Source organism: Acomys minous (assembly GCF_964271855.1).
Source record: "Acomys minous genome assembly, chromosome: 13".
Lineage (NCBI taxonomy): Eukaryota > Metazoa > Chordata > Mammalia > Rodentia > Muridae > Acomys > Acomys minous.
The window spans coordinates 107,722,664-107,750,402 of NC_140495.1; the positions used below are offsets into that span (position 1 = coordinate 107,722,664).

General features: G+C 56.2%; 2 protein-coding genes and 1 long non-coding RNA gene across 8 annotated transcripts; 2 read left to right on the forward strand and 1 right to left on the reverse strand.

The window, feature by feature from the left end:
* The first annotated feature begins 281 nt into the window (after positions 1-281).
* MTCH1 (mitochondrial carrier 1) lies at positions 282-15,088 on the forward strand. 2 transcript variants are annotated; one of them, XM_084754022.1, is made up of 12 exons: positions 282-629; positions 4,332-4,416; positions 6,628-6,734; positions 7,007-7,084; positions 7,293-7,350; positions 7,584-7,635; positions 9,126-9,185; positions 11,240-11,384; positions 13,075-13,122; positions 13,263-13,330; positions 13,491-13,566; positions 14,392-15,088. In XM_084754022.1, the coding sequence occupies exons 1-12, from the start codon at positions 309-311 to the stop codon at positions 14,461-14,463; spliced, it is 1,170 nt and encodes a 389-aa protein (XP_084610148.1). In that variant the 5' UTR covers positions 282-308; the 3' UTR covers positions 14,464-15,088. The 2 variants fall into 2 exon arrangements, with proteins under 2 accessions (XP_084610148.1, XP_084610149.1); XM_084754023.1 differs by having other exon boundaries at positions 283-629; positions 11,240-11,333.
* LOC311581607 lies at positions 4,427-6,446 on the forward strand. Its single transcript, XR_014773820.1, has 2 exons — positions 4,427-5,514; positions 6,327-6,446. It is a non-coding gene; the product is annotated as an uncharacterized lncRNA (long non-coding RNA).
* Positions 15,089-16,942: 1,854 nt separating the features above from the next.
* Positions 16,943-26,982, reverse strand: PI16 (peptidase inhibitor 16). Of its 5 annotated transcripts, none has more exons than XM_084754018.1 (7): positions 26,760-26,982; positions 23,563-23,784; positions 21,315-21,424; positions 20,907-20,995; positions 19,758-20,444; positions 19,422-19,556; positions 16,943-18,034 (listed from the first exon to the last, which is right to left on the reverse strand). In XM_084754018.1, exons 1-6 carry the CDS (start codon positions 26,925-26,927, stop codon positions 19,447-19,449), a joined length of 1,386 nt encoding a protein of 461 aa, XP_084610144.1. In that variant the 5' UTR covers positions 26,928-26,982; the 3' UTR covers positions 16,943-18,034; positions 19,422-19,446. The 5 variants fall into 5 exon arrangements, with proteins under 5 accessions (XP_084610144.1, XP_084610145.1, XP_084610147.1 ...); XM_084754019.1 differs by having other exon boundaries at positions 16,943-18,039; XM_084754017.1 differs by lacking the exon at positions 16,943-18,034 and adding an exon at positions 18,131-18,894 and having other exon boundaries at positions 26,760-26,981.
* Positions 26,983-27,739: the final 757 nt, after the last annotated feature.

Below are 27,739 nucleotides of genomic sequence, written 5' to 3' on the forward strand. Positions count from 1 at the left end.
AAATACTGAGGGGTTTCTGCTCAGGCCCTGGGATCGCTCTGGACCGGTGTAGAGGCAGGCCCCAGACCGCAGAGCCATGATCAGCGGCGGGGACAGGCCAGGTCCGCAAAGGGGCGGACCCCGAGCTGCAGAGAACAGGGCCCGGGAGCGGGGCGGGGCCGGGCGACCGAGCACCACCAGGTCCTACTTGCCCGCCGACCACGCCCCCTCCGCCTGAAACGCAAGTGACGCTGTCAGGCCCCGCCCCCGACGTGCGAGGGGGCGTGGTCCCCACCACGTGACGGGGAGTGACCTCGACGCCGGGCGCCATGGGGGCTTCAGACCCGGAAGTGGCGCCTTGGGCTCCCGGCGGCGCCGCGGGGATGGCGGGAGCCGGAGCTGGAGCAGGAGCTCGCGGCGGCGCGCCGGCGGGAGTCGAGGCCCGCGCTCGCGACCCTCCGCCCGCGCATCGCGCGCACCCTCGCCACCCTCGGCCCGCGGCTCAGCCGTCGGCACGCAGGATGGACGGCGGCGCGGGGGGTCCGGGCTCCGGGGACAACGCCCCGACCACCGAGGCGCTGTTCGTGGCGCTGGGCGCGGGCGTGACGGCGCTCAGCCACCCGCTGCTCTACGTGAAGCTGCTGATCCAGGTGGAGCGGGGGTGGGGGGGCGGGGGCGGGCGCCGCAGGAGGATGGCGATGGGGTGTGCGTTGTCGGGGTGCAGGGATGGGGGGGCCAAGAGGCGCGAGTGACAGATGTAGGGTAGGGAGATATTTGAAGGTGCAGGGAGGGAGCGAAGGGACATGAGTGACAGACGTGGGGTAGATTTGGGGGTGCAGGGAAGGGGCGAAGGGACGTGAGAGACGTGGGAAGGGAAGGGATTTGAAGGTGCAGGGAGGGAGGGAAGGGAAGTGAGTGACAGACGTGGGATAAGAAAGGATTTGGGGGTGCGGGGGGAGGGACGGTAAGATGTAGCAGATAAATAGTCGGAGGCCGTGGACTTGAGATCTTGAAGAGTAATGGATTTGGGGTGTGGGAAGGAGTCACAGAATTGGAGGAGGTCCGAGAAGTTTTGGTGGATGCATAGAGAGGAGGGCTGGTGACGAAAGCGCTAAGTGTTTGGGGCAGAGGACAACGGGGCTCTGGATTTATAGGGATGGATAAAAGCGCTTTGAGGGACAAAGGAGTGGGGAGCCAGGGCCAAAAATTTAGGAGGGAAAGAATGCAGCAGGGACGAGCTATCGGTTTACTTGAGAAGGGGCCTGTGGACGTGATGGCGACGACAGATTTGGTGGGAGGAGGGGCCTCTGCAATGGCGGGGGTGGGGGGTGGAGGGGGGTGGCTGTGTGTATGGGGAGGGGAGCCGGGAGGCGGCTTTTAGGGGGAAAGGGATGACGCATTTAGGGGAGGAAGGAAGGAATTGCAGTGATGGTGTTTGCCTGGGTTGGAAAAAAATGGACAGAGCGGTAGTCGGGTAAGGGCTGGCCAAGGCAGAGGTTAGGGGGACATCTGGACCCAAGGACGCTTAGCACTTAAGGACTTTGCTTGTTGCCAGCAATTGGGTCCAAAAGAGGATGAGGGGGAGAGTAAAGGAGGAGGAGGCATTGGGTTGGGAGGAGGTGTGCATTTAGCTGAGGTGGGTGGGTGTGATGGATGTGGGGACCGTTTTGATTGGCGTGGTTCAGGCTCAGACTGGTATCCAGAGATGTAGTCTAGAATTTTCCAGAAGAGTGGAGGATGGGTAGTAAAAACTGAGATGGAAACCCAGCTAAGATATGAGGTTCGAGGCAAGTGGGTGTGGGATTTTACTGTCCTGATAATAGAGTTGAGAGGATTAGAAGTACGAACCCCTGGGGTCTGATGGATGAGGGTAGTGGAGTTTGTCTCGGAGTATGACAAGGAATGAGGAGATGCAGCCGGGGCCACTGGGCAGCAAATTTGGACGCCTGAGATTTGGAGAAGGCTGACAGGGGCAGGTGGAGACCAGTGTTGACCTGGCTGTAATGTGGGTGTGTATTTACCACAGCAAGCTTCTGCTTAGGAGAGACACTGGGCTTTTGGTGGTGTCTGAGCTGAGCTGCTGGGGTGAGTACTGGATGCTGGAACTTAGGATAGCATAGGATGCATAGAGAGGTGGAGTGTCTTTGGGGTGGCAGCTGTCGGGTGTAGGAGGGCACTGGAGACCACGGTGGCATTGGAAAGCAGGTGTGAATTGAAGATTGACGCGAAGGGGTCTTGGAAAAGGATCTGGAGAGTGAGAAGGAGCCCTAGGGTGATGAGAAGCAGACGGTGGGTGGTTACGGGCCAGAGAGCTCTGTTGGTGGTGACAGCCTCATGGAGCGGGCTCAGCGGACATGAGCTCTTGGCGCAGACGATCTGCAGGGAGCAGGTGTGCGGTGGTAGGTGGAGGTTGCCTGTGTTGAGGGAATAAAAAGGTGCAGCCTTAGATCAAAACACGTGGGTGTTAGGACGGAGGTGGTGCAGACTTGAAGACGGTGAACTGGCTCTGCTGGTTTTGGGTGCAGGGTCACAGTGTTCACTGTGGACAGGACACTTAGGGACACATCGGGGCGAGCTTGACTTGGGAACAGGTCAACGAGAACTTGGCCGGGGTTAGCAGTGTGCCTGTGACAACCCAGTGGGCATTAATAAAATAGACTCCGCAGATGTGGGAGCCACAAGGATGTGCCGCTGAGGGCACAGGTTCTAGGGTTAGGTTGGAGTTGTAGCTGTAAGGCAGAACAGAAGCAAGAGCCTGGGCCTTGAGGATGGGAGCACAGAGGAGGGAGCACCCACTACTTAAGATCGTGGCAACTTCAGACCTAGAAGAAAAACTCGAGAAGAGAAAGCTGTCTGCCTGGGTCACCTGACTCTTTTTCTGGATAAGCCCTTGTGAGCAGCACTTTTAAAAAAGACCTCACAAGAAAGGGGTTTTTAGGTTTCCAGTCTGGGACTGTGAGGTAGGTTAGCAGCAGGTAGGCCACTTGTTGCTCAGGCCTGAGGATGCGAGCTAAATCCCTGGAACTTAGGCCAACGTTGCCCTCTGACCTCCCCTCCACAACAATAATAAGAAGGAAAACATGGACAATCGGCCATTGTCACTATGTCTCAGAGTCACATCCACAGCAATAATGTGAGCTTTGATGAAACACTTTCCTAGTGAAGGGAAAAGCAGCAGCTAGCAAAGGGGCCCAGTGCAGGGCACAAGGCCAGGCCTCCTAACCCATGGGCCTCTTCCCTTGCCTCATCCAGCAGGTGTCACTCCCCACCTGTGCTGAGGACACACTGCTGCTGTGCCCCCTTGTGCCAAGGGAGGTTCTCCTCACCCCACTTAGGCTCTGGTCTGTACCCCTCGCCTCCTACTGGCAGCAGAGTCTCTCATGGGTTGGCCCCTCCACGGGGGTCTCATGTGGACATGGATGACTCAGCTGTCTGCCTGTCCATGTATGGGACAGATACTTGGTGCGAAGGCTGTGCAGGAATAAGGGTCATTGAGATCAGAACACAGTCATTTAGGTGGGTTTAGGGTGACACTTGCCAAGCCTGGAACTGGCAGGGACAAGTCAGGGAGGTATGTGCAGCAGGCTCAAGGGTAGGTGACAGCAGAGCTGTCTGAAGCCTGGGACTGAAACCCTAGGTCACTGCTTGTCAGTGAAGTTTTATCCTGAAGATGACAGCAATCTATTCTCAGAGGAGGATGGACTGAAGCACTTAAAAATGGGCGCCTCAGCCAGGTGGTGGTGGCGCACACCTTTAATCCCAGCACTCAGGAGGCAGAGGCAGGCGGATCGCTGTGAGTTTGAGGCCAGCCTGGTCTACAGAGGGAGTCCAGGACAGCCTGCCTGCCTCTGCCTAACAAGCGCTGAGAGGGATTTTTAAACGTGTATTCTGGGCCAATGAGATGACTCAGTCGGTAAAGCACCTGTTGCCATAGAGACCTGAGGAGCGGAACTGAATCCAGAGGAGAGAACCAGCTCATGCAAGTTGTCCTCTGACCGCCACACACGCTCCATGGGTGCACGTGCCCATGCGCAAACACACAGGGACACAAAACAAGCAACCTGAGTTCTATCCCTGGAACCCACGTAAGTGTAGAAGGAGAAAATCAACTGGACAGTTTCCCTCTGAGCACACAGGCACCGTGTCCCGTTCGCCCTCCTCCCATGGAGCACAAGGGTGTTCGTGCACTGAGCTCCTCTAGCACAGGTTGTGGAGGGTGTGGCATGTAGGTTGGGGCCGTGTTGGGACCTAGCACTAGGCACTGATGAAGGGATGCTGATGCTCCCGGGAGGTGGGAACAGGAAGCAGTGAGCTGCCTGACAGTGACCTTCTTGTCTCTGTTGATTCTGAAGGTGGGTCATGAGCCGATGCCCCCCACCCTTGGGACCAACGTGCTGGGGAGGAAGGTCCTCTACCTGCCGAGCTTCTTCACCTATGGTGAGTGCCACAGGCCCAGCCGCACCCGGGAACCTGCTGTGCAGCCCAGTGCCAGGAGCCAGTGCCAGCTCTGAGGAGGGGACCTGAGAGTAGCCCAAGGCAGCAGGAGTGGGGTGGGAGCCTGTGAGTGCTGCAGTCCAGGCCGCAGGGCACCGGCTGGTTCTAGATCCATGCGGGACTGGTAGATTCTGGGCACATACTTGAGCTTGTGCAGCCCCACTGTGCTGTGTGTAAAGGAAGGTGCACTGACTGCTCACGTTCCTCCTGAATCCCCGTGGGGAGGCCTCTCTGACCAGATCCGCACCTCTCTGTCTATGCCGCTGTCCTCAGGCCTGTGGGTGACAGCTGGCTAGGGCTTGGGAGGGCTCCCTCCCGCAGGCCACAGGCTCTCCCTAAGGGACTTCCTCAAGTGCCTTATTGACTTTACTGCCCAAGTCCCATTCTGGACCCGCTCTGCTCTTACCCATTTGGCTAGTCTGGCTTGTCCTCTGCTAGTCTGTCTGCCACATAGCCTGCTGCTTGACCTCGGAGCCACCTTCTCCACCACACACACACACTGTGGCAGGGTCACACGTCAGCTGCTTCTCCAGTTTTGCCTTCAGTTCTGAGTGCAGGCAGAGTCTAGGGCCAGGCAGAATGGGCCTTTTTTATTTTTGGTGGGGAAATGTGTTTTGTATTTATTTTAAGATTGCTGGTGTAGGGGAAGAGGGGAACCATATGAATAGACCGCCCCCACCCAGCATTGTACACAGAAATAATGGGCGCAGGCCTGTGGCGACCTGGCTGTCTCGGATCTGCCTACAGTGGCACCGTTAGGAAGGACTCATGTCTGAGGTCATGCCTGTGCACACAGGGCCACCCTGACCTCACCCAAGGGCCTCTTGCAAGCATGAGGCAAGTTCTGAGGCGCCTCCACCCAGATTTTATAAATGTTTCAGATCAGATGTCAAAAGCAGATGTCTGCTGAGTGCTGCTGGACGCCGGCTGCTCCTGAGTCAGGAAGTGCCCGGCTGTCTGACCTTCTAGAACTGTCTGGCCAGTGTCTCCTCCTCCCCTGCACTGTAGTGGAGAGCCCCACAGCTCTGGACATTCCGTGGTGTAAGGCGGGATTCCCTGGGCATTTGCAGCCTCTGGCCCTGAGGTGGTGGGACAGGGGCAGCTCCTGAAAGGGCCTCTGTGGACAGTGCTGTCTCTTACTTAACGGTTCATAGAAGTGGGCAAATTCTGGAGCCAGTTCTGGGCCTGCCCCTCAGTCTAGAGTAGGGCAGTCCTGCCCTGAGTCATTGCTCAGCCCTTAGGCCTCGCATCCCCTCCCCCAGTCCTTTCTTCTTTGCCCTCCCCCCTCTCAGAAAGCTGCTGTACAGGTAGCAGGTGCACTGCCCTGTCCCCAGAAGCCCTTGCCGAGTGTGACGTGGAGTCATGCTGGCAGAGACACTGCAGAGGAGAAAAGGGCACATGTGCTCGTCACTGCCTGTGTGCGGTGCTAGAGAGCTGACGTCACAGGTCTGAAAGAGGATCACATTGAGGGAATGTTCTTCTGGCCTCCGGAAGAAACACATCAAGTTCTTGACATGGGCTAGATGTAAAGTAGGGAGTGCAAGACACGTCACACGCTGGATGTGACATACAGCAGGTGGGACAGGAAGTCCTGTTGCCACCTGGCCATGCAGCATTTCCCCCAGTGCCACTCCTGTCCCTTCCTAACAGGAGCCAGCAGGTGCCAGGGGTACCCTGGACATAGCACAGCACAGTAACGGGATGGGATGTCCTGGAGACCCTCTCAGGCCTGCCTTTCCATCCCCGTCCTTCCCCTCCCTTAGGTAGGGAAGGTCACCATTGCCTGTGGGCACCCCATCCCCCACCCCAAGGAAAACACTTTACAAGCAGCTGAAATTGGTTTTGGATTACAGCATTCCAGCTGCTGAGTTGAGAAACGACAGTTGAGTTTGCCAAGTAGTTTTCAAAGCTAAGGAAAAGAAAGAAAGCAAGCAAGAAGTCCAGTGGGCTTATTTGTCAGAAGAACGTTGGAACGTTTTACCAAAAAAGACAGGTCAGCTGATACTTGGGATCGGAGTTGGCCTGCGTCAGGCCCTGGACACACATCCCCCGGGCTGCATTCAGCAGTGATTGGGAAACCACTGGTGTGGGCGTGTGGTCTGGCAGCAGGTGTCCTGGGCCGCGTGTGACGCCAGCCCCTTTGCCTTCTTACAGCCAAGTACATTGTGCAGGTGGATGGGAGGACAGGGCTGTTCCGGGGCCTGAGCCCCCGCCTGATGTCCAACGCCTTGTCCACCGTGACCCGGGGCAGCATGAAGAAGGTGAGCAGTTGCCCAGGGCTGCGCCGACTTCAGTCACTGTCAGGTGCAGCTGTCCAGCCCTGGTCCCACTTCCCTATGCAGACCCCAGTGCATGGTACCCCGGGCTTGTGCTTGGGAGTCCCCTGCCCCACAGCTGGGGCAGCTGTGATGGTGGCTTTCCCACTCCGTTCCCCAAGCCTGGTGGCTACTGACAGCCTAGGCAGTGGGCGGTGGGCACAGCGCCCAGTGTCCCCTAAGCGTTCATCTTAGACTCATGGTGTGCCTGTGGTCAGGTTTTCCCTCCAGATGAGATCGAGCAGGTTTCCAACAAGGATGACATGAAGACTTCGCTGAAGAAAGTTGTGAAGGAGGTGGGTGTTCTGGGTCAGAGAGAAGCGTTCTCATTGGCTGGGCCCTCACTCTTGCCTAGGTGGAAGGAGGCTTGGCTGGACACTGCTGGGGACTTCCCTTTTCAGCTGCTCTGGCCCAGCATGGCAGCACACCTTAGGGAGGGATTGGGGTTGGGTGGCCGAGGTGTGAACCCCAGGCCTGACGCATCCCCACCCTCCTCTCTTGCAGACATCCTATGAGATGATGATGCAGTGCGTGTCCCGCATGCTGGCCCATCCCTTACACGGTAAGGATGCTGCAGCTGAGCCCACTGTGGTGTGGCCGGGTGTAGGCTGGCCTGCCATAAGCAGAGGTTGATGACTGGGGAGAGGCAGGGGGTGACAGGAGACTGACCGGTCCCTTCCCAGGCAGAGGTGGTGCTATAGCTGTGGGGTCCATGCCCTCCTCTCCCGAGTCCCCAGGGTTAGGGTGCTGAGCTGTCAGCCCTCCACGTCACCCTAGTGCTTTCTCTCTCCTCAGTCATCTCAATGCGATGCATGGTGCAGTTCGTGGGACGAGAGGCCAAGTACAGGTAGGTCACCGGGCCTTGCTCCTCGCAGAGGGGGCTGCAGAGCCTCAGTGCCTGTGCCAGCGTCTGCCTGGGCTGCGTGTGAGGTGGCCTCCTACTAGACTGCTAGGTTCCTCTGGCTTTCTACTCTTCTCACTGTCTACTGAGAAGCTGCCTGCTCCTCGTGTGTCAAGAGGCTCAGCGCCGGCCGGAGGCCCAAGCACACAGCCTTTTCCTCTGCCGTTTCCTGGCTTCCCTTGTTTCCTGCAGCCAGGATGCTTGGCTCTGGGTTCACTCACGGGGATTGCTTGATTCTCCAGACTGAAATAGGAGGTTGGTAAATGACCCGAGGGGACAGCTTGGCTGGAACCCCAGTGGGTCAGGCCACTGTCCTGAGAAGAACATAGCGTGTGGTGGGGCTAGGAGCCCGAGGCCAGCTCTAACACACACACACACACACACACACACACACACACACATACACACACACACACACGCACATACACATGCACACATACACCACACACACACACACACACACGCACACGCACACACACATGCACACACGTGCACACATACACCGCACACATACACCACACACACACACACACACACATACACGTGCACACATACACCACACACACACACACACACACATACACGTGCACACATACACCCCCCCCCCCACACACGCACACACACATGCACACACGTGCACACATACACCGCACACATACACCACACACACACACACACACACATACACGTGCACACATACACCACACACACACACACACACACACACACACACACACACGCACACACATGCACACACGCACGCACACAGGCACACACGCTCATACGCACCTGCTGCCTCCACCTGCATGTCACAGCGCCTCTGTGGGCCACTGGACGTTCCCAGACACAGGCCACAGAGGTGGTGTGGGGTCAGGAAGCCATGGCCTGCCCACTCACCTCCTGCAGTGCAGGCCTGTAGACCCCAGGCTTGCTGTGGGGGAGGGCTGGAGTCTTTTTCCTGGGTTGCTCTAAGGCCTTCCGGCTGCGGGGTCCCTCTGCTCGCTGTGCAGGGGTCCCTTCTCTCCTACCTTCCTGTTGCCATGGCTGTCAGGTCCTCTGCTAGGAGCTTGCTTGGCTTGTGAGAGATGAGAACCAAGGCCAGGGAAGGGAGCCCAAGGTCCTAGATCCAGGGGTCATTGCACTCCAGCCTTCATGCGTGGTGTAAAGTCACCTCACCCCAACTTTTTTTTTTTTGGTTTTCTGAGACAGGGTTTCTCTGTGTAATAGCTCTGGCTATCGTGGACTTGCTCTATAGACCAGGCTGACCTCGAAATCACAGAGATCCGCCTGCCTCTGCCTTGAAAGCTCTTTTTTCTCCCCTTGCATTCTTCCTGGTGACAGACTCCCACCCTGGTTAGTGCCTGCCCGTCTGAGTAAGCCAGGACAGTGGCCTTCTGCTGGGCAACCAGGCGACTCTGTCTCTCTTGCCTCCCCAGCGGCGTGCTGAGCTCCATTGGGAAGATTTTCAAGGAGGAGGGGCTTCTGGGATTCTTCGTGTACGTGAGTTCATCCCCTGTACAGCCATGCGTGGCTCCACTAACAGGTGTGTTCTCAGTCTCCGGGGCCACAGCCGCTGCCTTCAGCTAACCACACGAGCGTGCCCCAGCTACTACCCGGCTGTGCTATGCTTCGTAGCATGTAGGGCACCAGAGCTGCCCTTTCAGGTCACAGCGTGGGTGAAAATGGACCTGGGCAGGGTTGTAGCTTAGTGGTAAAGTGTGTGCTGGGCCTGCACGAGGGCAACACACACACACACACACACACACACACACACTCACTCCCATGCTGAGGAGATGCACTAGATAGCCCTGCCAGGCCCCATCCAGCCTGGGCTTGCCAGGGCCACAGAGCTGGTCTTCAGAAGCCGGAGCACTGCATAGTCCTTGGTGTCATTGCCGCCAGAGGTGACTGACTGCCAAGCTGGGACTCAGACTAAGGACTGGGTACGCCGCCTCCTGCAATGGGCTCTGTTCTGGCAATTAATGCACACTGATAATCAACATAATTTCACAGAAATCCATGGTGTTTTTTTTTTTTTTTTTTTTTTTGGCTTTTCTTGACAAGTCAGAAAACCAGGTCCTATTGGGGGTGTGTTAGTAGAGGCCCAGGGCCTGTCTGTGTCTCTGGCTGCATGATCTCCTGAGGGCCACAGACCTGCCTCCCTTAGTCCTGAGCCCAGCTTACTTCACCCACAAAGAAAGCTCAGATCATAAAGACCGTTCAGAAAGAGTGAGCTTCAGACAACCAAGAGGCCAGGCTGACAAGTATGGCTTTAGTTTTGCCATTTGAAGGCCTAGGAAGTGGCCTACAGTGGTCACGTGCACAGCGGACAGATACTGGGCTGTGATTTTCCTGGTTTGTCAGATGGTTTTTATGATCTGTGGTTTAGTCAGGAAGTGACTTGGAATACAGAGACAGAGAGTATGTTTCTCAACGGAGGTGATTCTGCCCCCAGGGTCACTAGTGATGTCCAGGGGCATCTTGTGGATTTTAGACCTGGCATGTAAGAGAGCCCAGCTGCTGCTAAAGCATCTCACAGAGCGGAGGACAGCTAGGTATTGCACAGGGCCAAGGTTGAGAAACATCTCTGTATTCACCCATGTGTAAGTAAGATCATGGATTCGGGTGCCCGGCTCGTCAGACCTTAACACTCTGTCCAGCAGTGTTTAGCTCTGTGACTGGGGTCCCACCCAGCACATCCTTACTTTTGGGTGGCTCTGGAGTAGGGGTGCACACAGGTTACACCCTCAGAAAGCACCCACTGGGGAAGGAAGTGCCCCTACCAAGACATCTGTTGACCGCCCTCTGAACACAGGAGTGGTACTTAAACTCGCTTGGACTTGCAGATACGAGTTTTTTTTGTTTTTTGTTTTTTTACAAATTATGTTTGTTGCTTTTATGTGTGTGCCTGCGTGAGTTTATGTACACCATGTGTGCCCAGGGGCCATGGAGACCAAAGGAAGGCCCCTCAGATCCCTGGAACTAGTGCCGAGCAAGAGCAATAGCTACTCTGAATTGTTGGGCTGCCTCTGGCCACCTCTACAGCGAGCAGGACCCGGATTTAGAAGCAGTCCGCCCTCAAGGCCATCACTGTGCATGGTAGCGGGCCTTGCAAGCATTTGCGAGGTGCATTGCAAACGCTTGCTGGTGCACTGTTGATGGAGGGAACATCCAGGGCGGAGAACAGATGTCGAGCAGTTCAGGGGAATGGGTCTGAAGCGGGGGGGGGGGGGGGGGGGGGGCAGGAGAAGTCAGGCACTCCCTTGTGATCTGCATTCGCTGGGGGTGACTGCTTTTACAGGACACCAGGGCTTCTGCAGACACCAGGGCCTCTGCTAACACACACCCAACAGGGCCTGACTCTCTGACTTGTCAAGAAAAGCCAGAAACATGGATTTCTGTTAAATTATTTTGATGATTCAGCTTGTGACCCCTGGGCCCTCCAGGCCCTCCCCAGGCTTGAGGCTGCTGCTGCAGGTGTGAGCTGGGTGCGGCCTGCCCAGCCCCTCGGTCTCCTCCTTGCTCATCTCCGCTCACCTTGCTTTTTTAGCGGCTTAATCCCGCACCTCCTGGGCGATGTGGTTTTCTTGTGGGGCTGTAACCTGCTGGCCCACTTCATCAATGCCTACCTGGTGGACGACAGCGTGAGTGACACCCCAGGGGGGCTGGGGAACGACCAGAATCCAGGTTCCCAGGTTGGTTGGAACAAGGGCTTGCCTTTCTTTCTGTGTGCTGATGCCCAGAGTCTGGGACAGGCTGGGACTTGGGGCTTTTCTTGACCCAGGGATGACAGGGGCCCCTAATTGTCCCTGGCACTGGGGAGATGAGATTACACTGACTGCTGCCTGTGGGGAAGCTAAAGAATTCCAGCCCCAAAGTATCACAAGTGGTGGGTCCCAGTTTGCCCAAAACTTCTCAGTACATGAGATAGGCAGCTAATAGCCACAGTCCTTTAACCTTCTTAGTCTGTGCTTTTAAAACCTACTGTAAAAGCTGGCCATGGTGGCGCACACCTTTAGTCCCAGCACTCGGGAGGCAGAGGCAGATGGGTCTCTGAGTTCAAGGGTTAGGGTTAGGGTTAGGGTTAGGCCTAACCCTGGTCTACAGACTGAATTCCAGGACAGCCAGAGCTACACAGAGAAACCCCGTCTCAGAAAACAGATAACCCACTGGCCAGGCATATAATCCCAGCACTCTGGAGGTGGAGGCAGGAGGATTATGCAGTCAAGGTTGCCTCAGACTATATATGAGACTCTGGTTTCAAAAGAAAAACAACCTATAATGCCTTTCCATGAGCATCATGACCTTTGGTCCTGGCAGCTCTGTGTCAGCTCTGGTTGTCAAGGGAAACAGCACAGGTGTAACATCCTGGGCCAGGATGGTTCCGTCTAGTCTCAGCCTGCTTTGGTGCTGAGGTCTGCAGACCTCACCTGGGCACTTGATGAGTTCTGCTACCAAGATAAGGATTCTGGACCCTCAATGAGTTAGCATTCCTGGAAGCCAGGCATTCCGGCAGCACGACTGACCAGACGTGGAATAGGGGCGGGGTCACTCACGGTCCGCAGGGTGTCTGTTGGCTCAGGCCGGCAACCCTGAGGGAGGGTGGCCTGTGATGTGAGGAGACTGCTGGCCCTGTAGCCTAGGTGTGATTCTTCACTGCCCTTTCAGTGCCTACAAATTAAAGTGCAGGTGCACCCTCGTCTGCAGTGACATGGACATGTGCCTGCAGTTCTAACCTTGGACTTCGGAGGCCTGTGGGCACTGTGGTCACATAAAGAGCAAGGCTGGGACAGTTTGCAGTGCCCCATGCCAAGGCACTTGACTAGCTTTCTGGGTCAGGGAGCACAGCCCTGCCCAGGCTGCTTAAACATCTTTTTGAGTCAGCTCTGGTATGGAAGGTGCATTCTATAAAGACTTTTGGGGTAGAGAGGCTGCCAGCCCTGCAAGGCCAGCAGGCAGATCTTCTGCAAGGACTCTGGGACAGCCTGTAGTGGGTGACCACTTGAGAAGTCGCTAAGGCCATCCCCTTTCTTAGTCAGAGCTGTTTTCTGGGGAAAGCCAAGCTTTGGGATGGGGGTGGAAGGTTGGTGAGGTGGGGGGGTGGGGGTGACTTCACGCTTCACGCGCAGGACCAGCCTCTGTCTGGGGCTCTGCGTGGAAGCTCGGGAATCCCTCACCAGGCTGTGACTGTGCCAAGCGAGGGTAGCTGTCAGTCAGCTTCCCCAGAATCCTCACGGGTGTCCTCAGCCCAGCTGGCCTAAGAGGGAGGGCACAGGAGGAGCAGTGCTGGGAAGGGGGTGAGATAGGTGAGGTGAGGGTACCACAGAGCTGAAGTCTGCCCCTGACATTCCTGTGGTAACCCCTCCTTCCTTTATGTCTCTGCAGTTCAGCCAGGCCCTGGCCATCCGCAGCTACACCAAGTTCGTGATGGGGGTAAGTCCCGCCCTCTGCCTTTAAGGACCACGGTGGGCTACAGGCAGGCCTTGAAAAATGGTGTTGGCAGCATGTCCCCTCTCTGGGCCCATGGGAGCCTGGTGAGCGGCATGCTGGCACTGAAGCCTGTGTGCCCTTAGATTGCAGTGAGCATGCTGACCTACCCCTTCCTGCTCGTTGGAGATCTCATGGCTGTGAACAACTGTGGGTATGTGTGGACCCTTCCCCCTGGCCCTCCCCCAGGCTGCTGGGCCACCCAGATGAGCCCCTCCAGACCCCCCACTTTGCTGTGGGGTTGGGATGGGTATAGCACACCGCTCTTCTGAGGTCTCTGGTCCTTGAGGACCCCTCCTGTGTCTCCTCCACAGGCTGCAGGCTGGGCTCCCTCCTTACTCCCCTGTGTTCAAGTCCTGGATCCACTGCTGGAAGTACCTGAGTGTGCAGGTGAGCGTGCTGGGTGCGGCTCTCGGAGGGTAGGAGGGATGGCAATGGGAGCCGCCTGCTCTGGGCAGAAGGGCTGCAGGGTACTAAGTAGGTGCTAAGTGGGCACTAAGTAGTCCCAGCTCTGGCAGAGGGGAGAAGTCAGGTGAGGCTGGCGCTCAGGGCTTGGGCAACAGAGTCAAAACCTGCCCGTTCGAAGTTAAGCAGAGCTTCCGCTCCTTCAGATGTGCTGGGTGGCAGAGCCCAGGCACTTGCTCCTCCGCTAACAAGGCTGTCTGGCATGCATTCCACCAAACTCCTGAGCAGGGATGTTCCTGGACCCAGGAGACCTTCAGGGTTCAGCTGGGTTCTGTGGGACTCTGGGAGGGGCAGCCATGGCTGCTGAAGTAGCCGTGGTTACTGAAGCCTTCTGCTGGTGGCAGCTCTTGAGGCTCAGTGGTCAGGAACCGGGCTCGTGGCTAGGAGCAGTTGCCTTTTCCTGGTGTCACTTTGTCAACAGTCAAATGAGGTTCTGGTGAAGAGGAGCCAGGAGCGCTGAGTGGCCTTTAGGTTGGGAATAGTTTAATGGGAGCCAGCTTAAGGGTCCAGTGGGTAAAGAGCTTGCCACACAGAGTTTGATCCCCAGAACCCACATAAGGTGGAAGGAGAGAACCAGCTCGATCAAGCCGTCCTCTGTTCTCCACACGTGAACCCTAACACGTGCACACCTCTCCCATCATATACACAAGAACAGTAAATGTTCTTCAGAAATCTTTAGCAAGAGGGTGGGACGGGCAATAAGAGGTAGACAGCTCCCTCTCACACCACTAACTGCCACTTTCCCATTAGGGCCAGCTCTTCCGGGGTTCCAGCCTGCTTTTCCGCCGGGTGTCATCAGGGTCCTGCTTTGCCCTGGAGTAACCTAAGTCGCCTGACCAAACATTTATGGGGGTCTTGGCCTACCCCTGGTGAGGACCCATCATCTCAGATGCCTGAGGGTGACTCCAGCCCAGCCTGGCTTCATGTCCATATTTGCCATGTGTCTGTCCAGATGTGGGCTGGTGGAGGTGGGCCACCTGGGACCTTGGGAAGCCTGGGGAGCAGTGTGGTGGGATGCCCTTCCTGCCCAGGGGTACTTGAGTCTGTCTTGTGCAAGGGCAGAGGAAGGCAGTGGAGGCCAAGGTCACAGGCAAGGCTTCCCCCCACCTCCAGCCCAGCTTACCTGCCACTCAGCCAGAAGCACCCCGTCCTGCTTTGTAAATAGGGCACCATCATGCCTGGGCCTGGACCTGTGCTGGCAGGCTGGCGCTGCCCTTGTTCTCAACACTACTTTTCTGATCCAAGGGCAGTGCCTTCTCCTGATTGGGAAATCATGTGACTCCTCAGACTATCCCCCTCATCCGCTTGTCTGTAATGGTGACACCAGGTGTGAGGGTCTGTCACCTGTGTATGAATATGCACAGGTTACATAGGCCAATGTCTAGCCCTTCCCTCATGGTATGACAGACCCCCATCTCCTCAATAAATGTATTGGTGGTGATTTGGACTTTTGTGGGAGCTTCATCTCTTTTTGTGAGCTTTGCCAGACCCTGTGGTGCTATCTTAGGTCTGTAAGTGGCCAGCCCGGGCCAAGGGGTGTGACCTGGACAAGTCCTCCTCTGTCCTTGGGATTGATGCTAGGTGCCTCTTCACAGACCAGCAACTGGTACTTGGACCTTCTGCCATGGAGGTGACAGCTCTTTCAGAGTCGCACTCAAGCTGCCCAGTGGCACCTTGGCACCTTTTAAAGATGACTTTTCAAGCCTTGGAGCCTTTTGGTACAGCAGCCACGTGGCCAGCCATCATCTGCCTGGCATAGTATGTGGCCTGATGGAACCAGTTCCCTCCCATGACTGTCTGTCCTTCCTCCAGAGGACATGGCATGAGAGAGTTGCACCCTGCTGCCTTTTCATTCCCCTCAGAGGTAAGGTCTGAGTCACTCTGTAACCCGGAGGCTTTGGCAGTCTCTCCTAGTCCAGTGACAGGAATTCAGGGGCAGCTCTACTCTCCCTTTTTTTGAGACAGGGTTTCTCTGTGTAGCCCTGGCTTTCCTGGAACTAGCTCTGTGGACTCACAGAGATCCACCTGCCTCTGCCTCCTGAGTGCTGGGATTAAAGGCTGTGCCATCATCCTCGGGACTCTGTGTGTCTTTAGTGCCCAGCAGCGAGGCTTGCTGGGCCTTCGCTCTTGTATCTGTTTAGTTTATATTCCCTTTGCTAGTGAGCCTCACCGCAGACAGCCTCGGTCTGAGAAGCTGCCCTCACTGTGGCCAGACCTGCTCATGTCATCTTAGACCAGTTCAGAGGATGTCAGGCCAGTGTGTCCCCACCACACTGACGCTGGTGCTGGGGGAACTACCTCCTTGTGCTCCATCAAATCCTGTCTTTGTACTTACTGGTCCTTCCAGCAATCCCCAGATTTAGGGACACTTGCATTTCACAACTGAACAGAGCTGAGCTGTCCCTAAAGAAGTACCCTTGTCCTGAGCCAGATGTCCCAGAGGTCTGTAAGAGTCTGCCTGGCCTAAAGTGTGAGCGTGAGGCTTTTATTGGTCTAACCACTCGGCAACTGCCCTCCTGGGCAACCTTATTCTTTTTGTTGGTTTGGTTTGGGTTTTTTTGTTGTTGTTGTTTGTTTTGTTTTTTGAGACGGTTTCTCTGTGTAGCCCTGGCTGTCCTGACTCAAGACCAGGCTAACCTCGAACTCACAGTGATCCACCTGCTTCTGCCTCCCAAGTGCTGGGATTAAAGACGTGTGCCACCACTGCCCGGCAGGCAACCTCATCCTTAGGGAAAGTTGAAAGGGCCTGCAACAGGCCTTTGAGACATTCTGAGAAGGAGGTGGTGTAGCCTGAGCTGTCCCCTTCAGCAGCCCTTGTCACTGCCAGTCCCCAAGATGTCCAGAAGCCATGGCTTATGGTGTGGGAGGCGGCTTCCTCAAGGCCTCTGGGCACTGGCCTCTTATTGGACACAGCTCAGCCTTGCTGACCTCTCATCCCTCTCCCCGCCCATCTGTTAGAGCTGTGCTCTCTGACCCCATACTCCTGATTTTGACAGGCAGGTTCATGGGTCAGAGCTGCAGACTGCCAGCAGACGCCCTTGCTGAGCAAGAGTCAGGAAGAGCCACAGGAAAACCAGGATAGGCTCGGGTTTCTGAGGGGTCTGCTTGGTCCAGAGACCCCCATCCCTGACCATTCAGGCCCAATCTAGTTCAAGAAAACAGACCTTCCCAGGAATGCAGTTGCTTTTACCATCTGAAGATCAGTTAATGTCATATACTCTGACTACATGACCATCTCAGTAGACACAGAAAGGGCCTTTGAGAAAAGTCAGCACCTTTCACAATAAAATCTTTCAACAAACAAGGAACAAAATGGCATTTATGAAAAGAAATCTCATAATTGGGGCTGGGAGAAGGCTCAGGAAACTGCTTGCTGAAGGAGAGTGAGAACCTGAGTTTGATCTAGCACCCACATAAAAGCTGGGTGCAGTGATGCAGGTCTGTAACCCCAGCACTGGGAGAGGGTGGGTGGGGTGTGGACACAGATCCCGGAAGCTCACTGGATAACCATCCTAACCAAACTGAACTTCAGCATCAGTGAGAGACACCTTCTCATGAAAACAAGGCGATGGCTCCTTAGCATGACACCGAGAACTGACCTCTGGCCTGCACATGTGCACACATGCATGAGACAACACAGCAGCCCATGCGCACAGTGCAGCCTTGCAGTAAAGGGAACATTCAGGCTACAGAATAGATGAACCTCAAAGATAATGGTAAGTGGTCACAAAATACACGATTTGTCAAGAATTTACATGAAACTCAAAACCCAGCAAACGGAGGGCCTGAGGAATGGCTTGCCGGTGAAGGTGTGTGTTACCAAGGCCAGTCCATAGGGTGGAGGGAGAGGATTCACCCTCGGCAAGCACAGTGGCCTGAGCTCCCCTGCTCCCAAACCAAAAAGGAAGGAACAGGAAATGGGTATAGACATAGGTAGTGGATGAGCACTTGTTTCAGGCTGAGGGGGCTGGGTGGAGGTGGGGCCCGGTGGGTCGGGTGACTCTTGGGTAATGTGTATTGTGGGTACTGGTGATAGTTGCACAGTCCTGGAATGTATAGTCTAAGCTGTCTAGGTGGGGCTGGCCAGCTGGCTCAGTGGCCACCAGCACGGGCCACCAGGCCTGATAACCTGTTGTCTGGTCACGTGGCAGAAAGAACTACTCCTGCAGCTTGTGCTGTGACCTCACACACAGCCTTATCCTCACCCTCCCCCCTACGCAGACAATAAACCTCCAAAACGGTGAGTTGTTTGCTTCAAAAACGTTTTTCAGCCAGGTGTGGTGGTGCACACTGCTAATCCCAGCACTTAGGAGGCAGAACGGGAGGATCTCTGACTTTGAGGCCGGCTTGCTCTTCGTACAGTGTTCACAGACAGCCAGGGCTACAGAGAGACCTTGTCTCAAAACAAAGCAAAAACAGCCAAATGAATGTCGGGGTGTATGTGTACCATGTGGGTCCAGGGGACTGAACTCAGGTCATTGGCTTGACAGGAAGTGCCTTTCCCCAGAGCCTTCCACTGTCCCCACGTGGTACATTTTAAATGGGTGACTTCTGTGTCTTTGAGTAGCCTTTGAAGGTCAGTACTAACCTGGCCAGGGCCCCTCCCTAGCTCCAAGTCACCTCTCACTGGCTGCCTTTTGTCACTTGTCTTCATGGCACACAGTACTTCTAGGCCAGTCTACTCTGAGCTCTAGCGAGGCCTCCGGGCCCTGGGACCCTGTCTCAGGGCTCCTTCAAGCACCTGAGTTGCCCAAACCCTGCCATTTTGAACTCTGTAGCCAGGACAGGCCTGAGCATCAGCATCCGCAAGGACATGTCCTGAGCCCAAAAGCCACCTCAGCAAGCTCCACTGGTGATGTCTGCAGTTGGCAGAGCCAGCCCGTGAGCACCCTGGGTCTCCCCTCTGCACGTTCTGTTTCCCCACAAGGCCACCTGCGCCTTGGGTGGCCTGGGAGTTACAGGAAAGAAAGGATGGCTCGGAGTGTCTGAGAGGGAAGTGGAAAGGAAGGGTTGCACAGGTGGGCAGGCCAGACTTCCCACGGCGCTCCGCCTCATGCAAGCACTGAGACCTGGTTCTCAGACAGGCTTTATTTAGGAGTCAAGGCTGTGTCAGTTACCTGCCCCCCCCGTCTCCCCACCCACAGAACCCCACTTGGGTGGGGCTTGTTCAGCACAGGTCCCTCGCGGTCTGCGGTCCAGGGCACTCAGGGATCCCGAGCCCTAGAGTCTGCAGGCCGACTGCACCTTCCTGGCCTGTGGGGCAGACAGGCAGCTTCAGAAGCACGCCCTCTGGGGGACTCCACTGTAAGGGGCAGGAAGGGTCTGGTGCACAGTCACTGCTGAGCTGGGCCCACGGCTCTTCCCTTCCAAAGGGCTGTTAGCCAGGCAGTGTCTTGTTTGAGGGCTGGGGACAGGATGGAGGACACAGTGGTTGGGCAGCCGACCTCTGCTCCCTGGGAAGGCAGGAGGCTTCTGCAGATGCCTCAAGAAAGAGCCCAGGGGACTAGAAGGACCGAAAAGTTCCTGAGGAGGCTAAGATCCTCTGTCCTTAGGAAACTAGGCACCTGTGGCCACTAGAACACTGCTCAGAACAGCTTGCAGCTGGCTGAGGGCAGCACCCCCATGCAAGAAGCACTCCTGGGGGTGGGGGTAAGCTTGGGACTGGCACTGCATGGCAGAGAGGAGAGGGGAGGGCGCAGAGAGAGCAGGACCTGCTCCAGAAGCCCTGGCTTCTAACTTGGAGAAAGAATCCAGAACGGGCATGAGGCCAGGCTCCTTACCAGGCCTTGCCTTTGTGTGTCTCCGTCAGAACAGGCCAGCCGTCAGCAGGGGAGGCAGCAGCAATCCCAGCAAAGGGCTCCAGACATGACCAGAATTCTTCAAATCCAGGCCAGCCTTTTCAGGGTCCTCTGCCCCTGCAGAAAGGTAGGGGCCTGTGCCTCAGCCTGTAAACAGCCCCTCCTGACTCTCTGCTCACTCCATGCAAGGTGCAGGCTGCAGGCAGGGAGGAAGCATCTTTCAGATTTAGCATGCTCTGCCATGCTCCGACCGCTGGTACCAGCACAGGAGACTGGCGTTCTGGAGCCAAGAAGGGAAGTAAAAGCTTCAGGCCTTACCTGTCCAGGATGACTGTAGGGCCAAGGTGCGCCCACCTGTGCCATTAGCCGAGGCACTTGGCAAGTTGGGCAGGGATGTGGAAGTGGGGTGGCCTGAGTGGTCCAGTGAGGCCTGCAGCCCACCGCGGTCCTGGGCTGGAGGAACTGGGACCAGTGCCTCACTGGAAACAGGCAACTCGGCCTCTGCCTCAAGCAACTCGGCCTCCGTTTCAGCCTCCTCCTGTGCCAGGGGTACGGACTCTCCTGTCTCTGTCAGGGACATCTTGGGATACAGAGATTTCTCTGGGCTCATGGATGTTGGGCTTGACTTGCTGGCTTCTTTGTTCGTAGACTCGGGGACAGGGATATGTGTTGATGTGAGGAAGTTAAGTGGCCCTTCATCCAGTGAGGGCTGGGTGTGCATTGAGGAAACGGAGGGGACCTCAATTAGAAAAGACTGAGACTTCGTTGCCATGGAGGGGCCTTCCGTTGCTAGGGAAGATGGGGCCTTTGTTTCTACCGCTGGTGAGGACTCAGTTGCCAGGGAGCCCGAGACCTTTGTTACCAAGGAGAAATGTGTAGTCTCGGAGGTTGCTAGGGACTGAGTACTGGTTTCCCTGGAGCTTGGCGCGTCAGTTCCCCGGGTGGAAGGGACCTTGGTCACCAGTGGAGGCGAATCCTGCGCCTCTTCCGGGCTTTTCATGGGCTCTGTTTGGCAAGCCCAAGCATTAGTGCTGCAAACGGGATCCCACCCGGCCGCACAAGATCCCACCGGAATGCGACAGCCACACTCCTCTGCCACGGGTGTGCTCCTCTGGTAAGGTAACTTCTTGTCAACTAACGCCTTCACCTGCCGCTGCCTTCCCAAGCTTCCCTGAGACAGCTGCATCGCAGGCCCCGCCCACCACCCGGACCTTCCCGCTCGGCCACGCCCTCTCGCATCGCACTCCGCTCCTCTGGATCTCAACTCTCTGTAGAATGAAATCTGTCACTTAGGGTAACGAGGCGCCAAGACAGCAGTGAAGGGAGGGCAGAAAGTCGCAGAGGGTCCCCGCCGTCGTATCCCGGAGACCCGTCTCCTGCTCCTCAGGGCGGGAGTCCTGAGACTCTAAGCCACTCAGATAGGGTCGCATTCTCCCCACCCCATCTCAGCTCTCGCCTGCCACTCACCGCAGAGAGAGTTCTCGCAGCTGTAGCCAAGTGGGCACTGGGAGCAAGGAGTCCCCTCCTGGTAGGGCTTGCGCCCCTTCACGTTCCCCCTGAAGGAGAAGCCGTTGCTGCAGGGAAGGCACGCGCCTTCCTGCCAGTATCTTCGTTGCCCGGATTCACAGGAGATGCATTGGCAGGAGCCCACGGGGCTGCTGTCTCCCATGAGTTGCTTCCTGGGGACCACGGGCTCCCTCTCTAGCCTTCTCTGGCTAACCAAACCAGATTAGACGCCTGCCCCCACCCTCCACCCCCCACTCGGGCTGTCACAGCTGCCAGAAGGGACAGGGCCTACTTTAGCAACCCACAGCTTACTTGAGCCCAGGTCTGTGCCCCCACCCCACCCCAAGCTTCTGGCTCCTCAGCACTTACGGAGGCTCATAGTTGCACACCAGCAAGTGAATGTTGGCGTCCTCCACTCCCTGGAGCGTCTCACAGAAGTGGGAACCGCAGCCAATTCTCTCAGTCTTGCTCCAGACTACCTAAAGGAAGGCAAACCCAGCCGCTTAGCCCTGGGCCGGGTGACTAACATAGTCCACCCCGTGTAGCTCGACACAGCTTCCTACCTAGCCTTGGCCATCGAGTCCCTGAACATGTGTGGTCTCAAAACTGCTCAGTGGGTTAGAGCAGGAAGCAACGGGGCCTACCCTCGGCCAAACACGGAAGTCACCAAGGCCTCTTTCGGTCTTCCCTCAGCTTTAAGTCTCTGATACCCCTGTCCACTCTCCTGTGGCCTCTATCTAAAGATCCTCAGGTTTTTGTTTGGTTGGTTAGTTGGTTTTGGTTTTTCAAGAGAGGGTTTCTGGGCGCTGGGTGTGGTGGTTCACACCTTTAATCCTAGCACTCAGGAGGCAGAGGCAAGCAGATCTTTGTGAGTTCGAGGCCAGCCTATTCTACAAATCGAGTCTGGGACAGCCAAGGCTACACAGAGAAATCCTCCCTACCCCCCCCCCCTTTTTTTTCTGAGACAGTCCTGGACTTGCTTTGTAGACCAGGCTGGCCTCCAACTCACAGAGATCCACCTGCCTTTGCCATCCAGTGCTGGGATCAAAAATGTAGGCTGCCACTACCACCCAGCTTGGTCCTTTTAAGCAAGGTTTTAAGCAGGGGTCTGTGCAAAGGATCAGAGGAGAATTTAAACCAAAGCAAAGGCCAAGGAGGAGTCATTTAAAAACCCTTCCATTCTCATCTAACAGTCTCTCTCTGGGAATGGCCTGGCTGCTAGAATATTCTTCTTAAATACAGAAACAAAGCTATCTTGATCCTAGCACTCACGGCAGAGGCAGACAGATCTCTGTGGGAGTTTCAGGCCAGCCAGGGCTACCTAGTGAAATCCTGTTTCAACAACAGCGACAAAACAAAAAAATGTGTCCTGTCACGGGGTTGGGGGGAGGGGTGAGAACACCATGTTTCCCTGGATTTCTCCGCTCAGGTTGCCCAGGAGTCCTGCTTGCATTAGCTGTGGCTCCGCGGGTTCCTGTTTGAGCAGGTTTAGTTGAGGCACAAATGGCTCTCAGCTTAGGACACAGCCCGAGACAGCTTGGTCAGTCTGGCAGGAGTGTTTTGGGTGAGAGTGACTCAGGATGTCCCAGGAGGGAGGGGTGCTATAACCTTCAACTTCCCAACTTGGGTGGGTGCTTGTATTTCCTTAAGATTAGTGCTAAAAATACCAGCTCAAAGGGGCACTGAAGATGAGATGTTTTCTTTGGTTTCTGGTGTAATTCTTTATAGAAATGTGCACTGGGGAAACAGTTCCTTTAATACGAAAGCTAGCGCCACTCAGGAAGACTGAGCTGAAGAAGAATTGGGAACTGAGTGGTGAGCGGAAGGGCACCTGGGAAAGCCGCCTCGCACTCCCTCTTAACAGTCCGTTCTAGTTCTAAAGCAAAAATTAAACAGGTTTGCCTATTTGCGTTATCAGTTGGGCAGATTAGAAACAGCAAATTAGACACGAAAATGGCAAGAGCGACAGTGGCAGAAAAGGGAAAGTGGCGGGTATCTGCGGACCCAGGGTCCACTGTCACCCAAGTCATTCACGGCATTCAGGGAACCCGCAACCTTGTGACGCCTGCCTTCTCAGCAGGCTGAAATGAGTGACCGAGGTTTTCAAAAGACGGGCCTCTGACTCGCACTAACTGCTGTGCAGATTTTTAGGGATGCTCTAAGGCGGAGTACTGTTCTAACTACAAACCTGCCCACCTGGCCCAGCACGTGGCTCCACCCACTACCTGGAGCTCCTTCCCGCCCCGCCCACAGACCTTCCAGGTGGCTCCACCCAACACTTGGAGGTCCAAACCAAACCGCGCGCTCAGGCTCCAGCGCACTCACGTGGCTCGCCCGAACACTTGGAGCCCTCCCCCTACTTCACGTGGTCCAGACCCTATCTACACAGGTGGCCCCCGTCCGGCACCGCCTACCCTGCAGGTAGCCTTACCCAACACCAAGAGCCCCCACCCCTCACCCCATTGCGTGGCTCATCCAACAAGCAGAGGTCAGCCCAACCCCTAAGAGGCCTCAGGCCTCAGGTGGTGCCAGGAGCCCCCTCCCCAAGCTCACACAGAACTCGCTGTCAGCCTTGTCCCCGCCCCCCCCGCCCCCGCCCTCCAGCCGTGCCTGTCACCTGAGTGTAGTGGCCGCACATCTGGCCAGGATCGCAGGTGGCGGTGCTGAGGTTGTAGTGCTCACGTTCCTCGTGCCAGTTCTCCACGGCCAGCGGCACGTCCATGCCCTCGTCCGTGATGGCAAACAAGTTTTCTCCGCGCCGCCCGCGCTCCTTGTTGTGTCCCCACACGCACTTCTGCGCGTAGGCCTTGGCGAAGGCGGCCAGCGCGTCGTCCCACCTCTGCAGGGCCACAAGGGAGGCAGGAGAGGGAGGGGAGGGTGGCTAGAGTAAGCTGGGGTGCCCTGGAGCCTCAGCAGGCCAGAGACCGGCTTGCCTCGCCACCCCTTAACAAGGTGACTCCTGGCTTGTTCTGAGGTTTCAGAGAGATGGGAAAAGTGTCACCTCTGACACCGGTGTGGAGGGGGCGGGGGAATTGATGACGATCATGATCTTACTTTGAGTGTCCTGTGTAGCTGGGGGTGGGCAGAGATGCCTACTAGGCTGTTGGAACTGCTCCCACACCTGAAGTTGTCCAGAGAGATGTGGGGGTGGGGGTGGGGGGGCAGAGGGGGCCCTTGTAGTTTGTTCAGGTCCATGCATGCCTCTCACAGGGCTGCCACCCCACTGCCTAGGCCCTCCTCGGCTTCCCCGGCAGGTGCTCAACTCCCTTCATCGGGTCCCTCCGCCCTGAGGACACTGTCTCTGTATGGCACACTTCCAGTCATCAGAGCCTTGCCTAAGCCAACGCTGTCAGACCCCAGGTCCATATTCTCCAGTGAGAGGCCCTCATCGCAGTCTCAGGGCAGGTGAGATACTGGGGAAGGGCAGTTTTGCTCAGGATGGCTCTGAGGTTCTGTGTCCCTGGCGGGGAGAAGATGCCGGAGTGTGGGGGGAGGGACTAAAAAGACATCTGACCCCAGGAGACTGAGGAGGGAGATCTGGATCCCATTAAACTCTGCCGTTGGCCTCTCCTGGAAATGGATGCCTGCCCTGGTTCTGCCCACCCCCCCATCCCCCCCCCCCCCCCGACCTCCTACACCCTGGCTTCCAGAGCCTGACAGCCCCACCAAAAGCAGCAAGGGTGTGGGTGACCCAGGGAGGGCTGTGGACCATGCCTGCTTCCCACCCACTCAGTGCTTTAGGGAGCAGCTGTCTGGATCCCTCACGGGAGCCTGAACTGGGCCAGAACCACTGCAGTGCTCAGATGAGCCCTTGTCTCTTTCTGGTCAGTTTTGAAGATTAATTATGTACGTACATGTGTGAGTGCAGGTGCACACTTAACAGTGCCTGCATGAAGGGTAGAGGGTAGCTCTTGGGAGCCCATTCTTCCACTGGGGAGGGAACCCGCCATCAGATTTGCTTGGGCAACTGTTTGGATGGACACCTGATGGCCCTGCTCTGATCGTTTTTTGTTTCCAGTCACTGGTCTGGGTGGTCTCCCGGACTCTGGCAATATTGGGCAGTTGGGAGTGGAAAGCAGGATGGGGGGGGGGGAGGCTAGGGCATCCCAAAGTCTCCAGGATAGACAGACACGTCCCTTTTTAGGACAGGCGGTAGCATAATCTCCATCTGCCACAGTGCTGGGCACTGTGGGTACTTTAATAGTTAAGCCTGAGATGCAGTGAGTTCAAGGCCAACCTGGTCTACAAAAGTGAGTCCAGGACAGTCAAGGCTACACAGAGAAACCCTATTTTGAAAACAAAACAAAACAAAACAAAACCAAAAACAAAAACAAAAAACCCCAAAGAACAAAGCAAAACAAAAAAAGACTGAAATGTAAGCTCAAAGCTGCCCAGCTCTAACCTCCAAGCTAAGGCTTTGTCTGAAGTCCCACCCAGGACTTCCCAGTCTGTGCTGTTGCAAGCACCATGGTCCTCTCTTCCTGGAAGTCGGTCCATCCACCCTGCCAATCAGTAGTCCTGGGCACTAGACTAGGTTAGAGTGAAAGCAAGAACCAAGAGCTAATAAGTCACTCGGGGGGCATGGCCACATGCTCTGTGTTCTGTGGCACAGGTAGCTGGCTAGTGTGGCACATGGCAAGGCAGTGCAGCCAGGCTGAGGGAGGAGAAAGAGACAGGGCTAAAAGACAAGGTGCTAGCCAGGTGGGGGGCACCCTGAGCAAAGTGCACGCTGGACAGCAAGGTGTGCGGCCTCTACAGATGGCAAAGGGTGAGCCTGGGTCTCAATCAGACAGAACTGGTAACTAGTACCCAGGCTTCTGATTGGTCTGCAGCTCCCGGTTGCCAAGGTCAACAGGATTGAGAATGGCTGCAGTGCTGTGAGCATTTTTCACAGTCATCCTATCTGACCTGCAGGGCAGGGATGGACCTAACTGTCCATCAGGAAAAGACTCCCCTGAGAGTTACCAAGCCACAAGGGACAAGCTGAGCTATAACCTAAACGTTGGGACCCCAGGTGGGCTACTGTATTTCCCAGGTGTTACCTGGCTCTTAGCTCAGGGGTTCCTGGCCACCAGAGGGTGCCTGGGGGTGGGATGGACCAGTCAGACCTCAGGGATGACAGAAAGGGAGGGGCTCTCACTTTATCACCTGAAGCCAGAGCAGTCATCCTGCCTCAAGCCTGTCATCTGACAGTACTGCCGGATTGGCCACCACCACCCTGCTTCTGGCTCCTGTGGTCCATGCGTTTCTCTGTTTTGTAGTTTGTATTTGTGTTATATGTTTGTTTTTATAATTCACCACATGCAGAATTACATGTGTGAGATTCAGCCCATGCATGTGGGTATGCTCGTGACCTCACTTTACGGATGAGATTCCACATGCTACAGGATGTGCCCTAAGCCACAAGTCCTGGTGCTGGAGAAAGCACCTGAGCTGTGGGCCCCAGAGCCCTTTGAGGGCCTGCTCTCCCTCCCCAGCACTCTCCGGGTCATGCGCCTCTTCCTCCTCCTCTCTTCCATGGGGATTCCCCTCCAGGCCAGCTTATCTGCAGGAGGGGAGGCTCCTGGTGTGGGGAGCCAGGGCTTAAGTCCCAGCAAGTCCCTCTGAACCTCAGTTTCCTCTTCTGGCCAGTGCATTATGCAGCTATCTCCAGGGACTCTGTCACTGACCAGAGGAAGGCGTCTGAGAGGATGGCTGAGAGAGCATCCCCATGGCCAGTGAGGTGAGGAAAAGGGCCTGTGGTGGGCCTGCCTGGCACCCCTTCAACCCCAGGAGGTGGACACTGCAGCACACTGGGCACCCTAGCACACTCACCAACTGCAGCATGTCTGAGGCAGGTGGGGACACCTGGGCACGGTAGGAGTTGTGAAGCTTCACCATGTTCTGTTTCTGGTCCTCCGTGAGGGCTGTGGTGGGCCCTGTGGCAGTCAGCAGCAGCAGCAGTGGCGGCAGCATCACCCAGAGGCTGCGGGAGCTGTGCATGGTGGCCAGCTCTCTCTGCCTCTCCCGATCAGGGGTCTGGCGGCTGAACTTAAAGTCCTTCCCACACAAGCACCACCCTGGCTGGGGTGGGGCGGCAGGGGCTGTGTCTAGAGGCCCAGCCCGGCTCATACAATGTCTCCAGGAGGGCTGGGTGCCTTGGGTCTGGACCAGAGCAGAGTCCACTCCCCTGGAGTCCTTGGCAATAGCCTCCTTTCTCTCGGTGACGGGGGCTCAGGCCAAGGGCTGCATGCGCTCCAAGGTCCCTCCTGAGGTGTGGACAGATCCTCAGGGGACACAATCCCAGAAACAGCTGCAGAGCTGTGTGTGGCACCCAGCTCACACCCACTAGGTATTGAGGACAGGGCAAGGAAGGAGCCTTACAGATCTGGATTGGGTGAGACGAGGAGGCTGCCCATGCCACTGAAAGAACCAGGGAGGATGAGATGATGTGTCCAGATGCCAGGGTCCCTAGGTCCTGCCCACTGCAATGTTTGTGGTAGAACTGGTGCCCACCCCAGGTCCTCTGCAAGAGCAGCAGGCGTTCTTAACTGCTGAGCCATTTCCAGCCCAGTACAGCCTTCTCAGTAAGACTAGGAATACCCACGGGAACACGAAACAATGGAGGCCTTTCATTCTCTTCAGATGTTCATGATGTAGCCCAGGCTAGCTGCTCTCTAACTGACGACATCCTTCTGCAATTACAGGTGTTCCCCTCCGGTTTTAAAAAGATGTTCTCATGAGGACATGACATGTGGCAGCACAGATTTGTGAACACTTGATAGATAGCTTAAGGATGAATTTCAGCAGACATA